Source organism: Brassica napus, chromosome C5, assembly GCF_020379485.1.
Source record: "Brassica napus cultivar Da-Ae chromosome C5, Da-Ae, whole genome shotgun sequence".
Taxonomy (NCBI): domain Eukaryota; kingdom Viridiplantae; phylum Streptophyta; class Magnoliopsida; order Brassicales; family Brassicaceae; genus Brassica; species Brassica napus.
The window spans coordinates 11,051,798-11,054,950 of NC_063448.1; the positions used below are offsets into that span (position 1 = coordinate 11,051,798).

Genomic DNA, 3,153 nt, shown 5'->3' on the forward strand with positions numbered 1-3,153 from the left:
CTTACATTTTGTACAGAGATATTGCGATGGTGTAATCCATCCCAACCTTAACAGATTGTGTAAATCATTTCTATGCTATCCCCTTTTAAGGTTTGAAGTTTAGTTTAGTTTGGTGGTCGAAGCACGTAGTTATGTAAGCATCAACACCAACTTGCGTTGGCCGTTACATAGTAGAAAAATGATAGATTTGACGAATCTAATTCCGTAGGTATATAATTGGCTAATAATTTTTCTTGTTTTTATTTTTCAAAACGTGAAAGTTTCTCCAGTTCAATAATAGGATCTGTCTTGTGACTTGGACCCATCATAATCTCTCTGATTTTATGGAGTGGTATATAAATTTTTACACCAAGTATAAAATGTTTTCATGGGACTCACAATCTATATAAATGTATATCTCTATATAAATTTCGTGAAACCATCCATAAATACCCCATAACCACAACTCAAGAAACCATTCTTTACTCCCTGACTCTCTCCACCCCCCTAACAGGAACATAAAGAATTATATATATATATAAACACAAGAAGATATTGCAAACACAACCCAAAGAATCTCGAGATTGTTTTTCCCAATCAAAACAAAAACCGGTTTCGTTTCAGAGAGATTCAAAGAAAATGGCGATTAAAACCTTGACGGCGACCATGCTAACACAAACGACTATGATAAAGCAAATTTTGAAGAGGTGCTCAAGTTTGGGGAAGAAACAGAGTAGTGAATTTAACGACAAACATGATGGACAATCACTTCCTCTAGATGTGCCCAAAGGTCACTTCGTTGTCTACGTAGGGGAGAATCGGGTCAGGTACGTTTTACACATTTCATTTTTGACCCGACCCGAGTTTAAGCTTCTTCTACAACAAGCTGAGGAAGAGTTTGGCTTCGATCACGACATGGGCCTCACTATTCCTTGTGAGGAAGTAGCTTTCAAATCCATTGTCACCTCCATGCTGATCTGATCAATATATGTTTAGCTCTGCTGGTTCTAGAACTTTTTAATTAGAGGAATAAGCTTCGTTTAGCTTTTAATTTTTAATAATATGAGATAAAATCGGGTTAGTGTTTCCATTTGAACGAGACTAACTCTAGAGATACCTCTAATTAAGAGTGATCAATAAAACCATCTTGGTTATTATCTTGGATTTTGTAGGGAGTAGTTAAGCAAATAGTGTGATAAATATTCTCTCCTCATGGTGGTGTGACTATTATATTAAAATATCAGTGAATGCATTTTGTTTTTCTTCTAATACTTTGTGTTTTCTATTTTCTACCAGGGAATGTGTTTGTGTATATATATATATTCTTCTTCTTTGGTTTTAACGCTATATACATCTACTATTGCATAACACTTCCCATTTAAAGAATTTACTAATATAGTCTATATATATATATATGTGTTATTAAACAAACATAATGGTACAATTGAGGATATATATAAACTTATTTCATTCACACGAGTGGAAGATTATTGAATATAGTATGAAATGAATTTGGTACTTGTTCTACTTTCTAAATTGTTTATTTTTTAATGAAAACAATATAGAACGTTATTGTGCGAGCTCGTCCAGGAAAGTAATCACGAGGACTTCTTCTTTGGGAATAAGCAGTTTTTAAGCCGTTTAAATCTGTCGAAACTAGCTATATTAATTTGAGACCCTATTAATTTTGAAAAGTATTGAAATGTGCATACAGAGGACCAGAACCTTCTCAAGATAACACAACATGTAAATATTGAAAGTGCCAGTAGCCCGGTAGTAAAATACTTTGTCGTTTGACCAACCACATGGGTTCAAATTTAGGGGTCTACATATTTTTTTAGTGTTTTTTTCAAAATTAGTCAAAAAAAAAAAATAACACACGCATGCAGAAGCAGGCCATATAATAATATTATTCAGCAAATCTCATGCGCTTCATTGACCTTATTCGCTACGAAGAATTGTATTTAATTAGTTGGTTAGAAGATTCTTCACTGCCATTCAAATACTCTTTTGGGCATTGGTGGTAATCACGAAGACTTGGATAAAGTTCTAAGCGGTTCCATGATTTGCTCCAAATTTTGCGAGTCAGAGAGAATAATCAAAGCACTAGTGCAGTTAGTATATACCGATTATCGATTATAAAACTTAGTCACCTGACAACATATCTTACTAGTATTTTTTTGTCAAACTAACCTGACAACATATCACCTGACAACATATTTTTTTTTTTTTTTTTTTTTTTTTTTTTTTTTTTTTTTTTTTTTTTTTTTTTGTCAAACTAATCTTACTTGTATAATATACAGAAATAAACTTTTATCACGAAAAGAAAAGTATGATAGTGAACTGCATTATATATTTCTTTAAAATATTTAAGAGTGACTGGTTTATAAATTAATATCATATCAATGTCTGAGATATAGCACATGCAAGTGGTACCCACACATTCGAAATCTAATAAAATTAGATCCCTATATGTCTTGGAGTTATGATCCTATTATCAAGAAGGGTACGTGACGGCACACATTTTCTGTGAGGTCTTTTGACGGCTTAGATTTAACGCGAACTTTGAACATATCGCATGCTCTTCCATTTATTTTTCACCTATATATATGCCATTTTCTTCCCTGACCGTACGGTACTTAACGGACGGTCGAGTTTCCTTAAAAGCTTACAATCATAAGAACTCACGGTTTTTCTTTTTTTCCTTCCAACATAATTTAACGAAATTATTTACGGGTAAAAATATTAACGTTTGACGGAGCCTTCAAAGTAGTATTTGACAAAAAAGAAGAAGAAGAGAATCTTGCATTATTGAGAAATGAGGATGACTTTTATCAACAATGATTTTTACAACGAAATTTTAATTATGTAAACTTACATTAATTAGTGAGAAATTCTTTAACAAAAAACTTACATTATGTGGTGTAAACTTGCATTAGAATTTTGAAATCATTTTTTAGTGTAGTAGAACTTCCTAAAAGTGAGAATTTGAATTCTATACCGTTATATTATTGATGGAGAGAAATACTAGTACGTGATGCCTGATTGCCCGAAGAACTGCTATATTAGTAATTTAGTATGAATATACTTTTTGAACTTTATTATATTATACTTTAATCACTTATAAATACTGTATAAGATTTCTTTCAGTTGGCCGTTTGCTCCATGAAACGT

The 3,153-nt window shown here is 32.2% G+C and overlaps 1 protein-coding gene across 1 annotated transcript; it reads left to right on the top strand.

Moving 5' to 3' along the window:
* The first annotated feature begins 314 nt into the window (after window positions 1–314).
* LOC106414541 (auxin-responsive protein SAUR50-like) lies at window positions 315–2,137 on the top strand. The gene has a single exon (XM_013855180.3). The coding sequence runs from the start codon at window positions 619–621 to the stop codon at window positions 958–960; it is 342 nt and encodes a 113-aa protein (XP_013710634.2). The 5' UTR covers window positions 315–618; the 3' UTR covers window positions 961–2,137.
* Window positions 2,138–3,153: the final 1,016 nt, after the last annotated feature.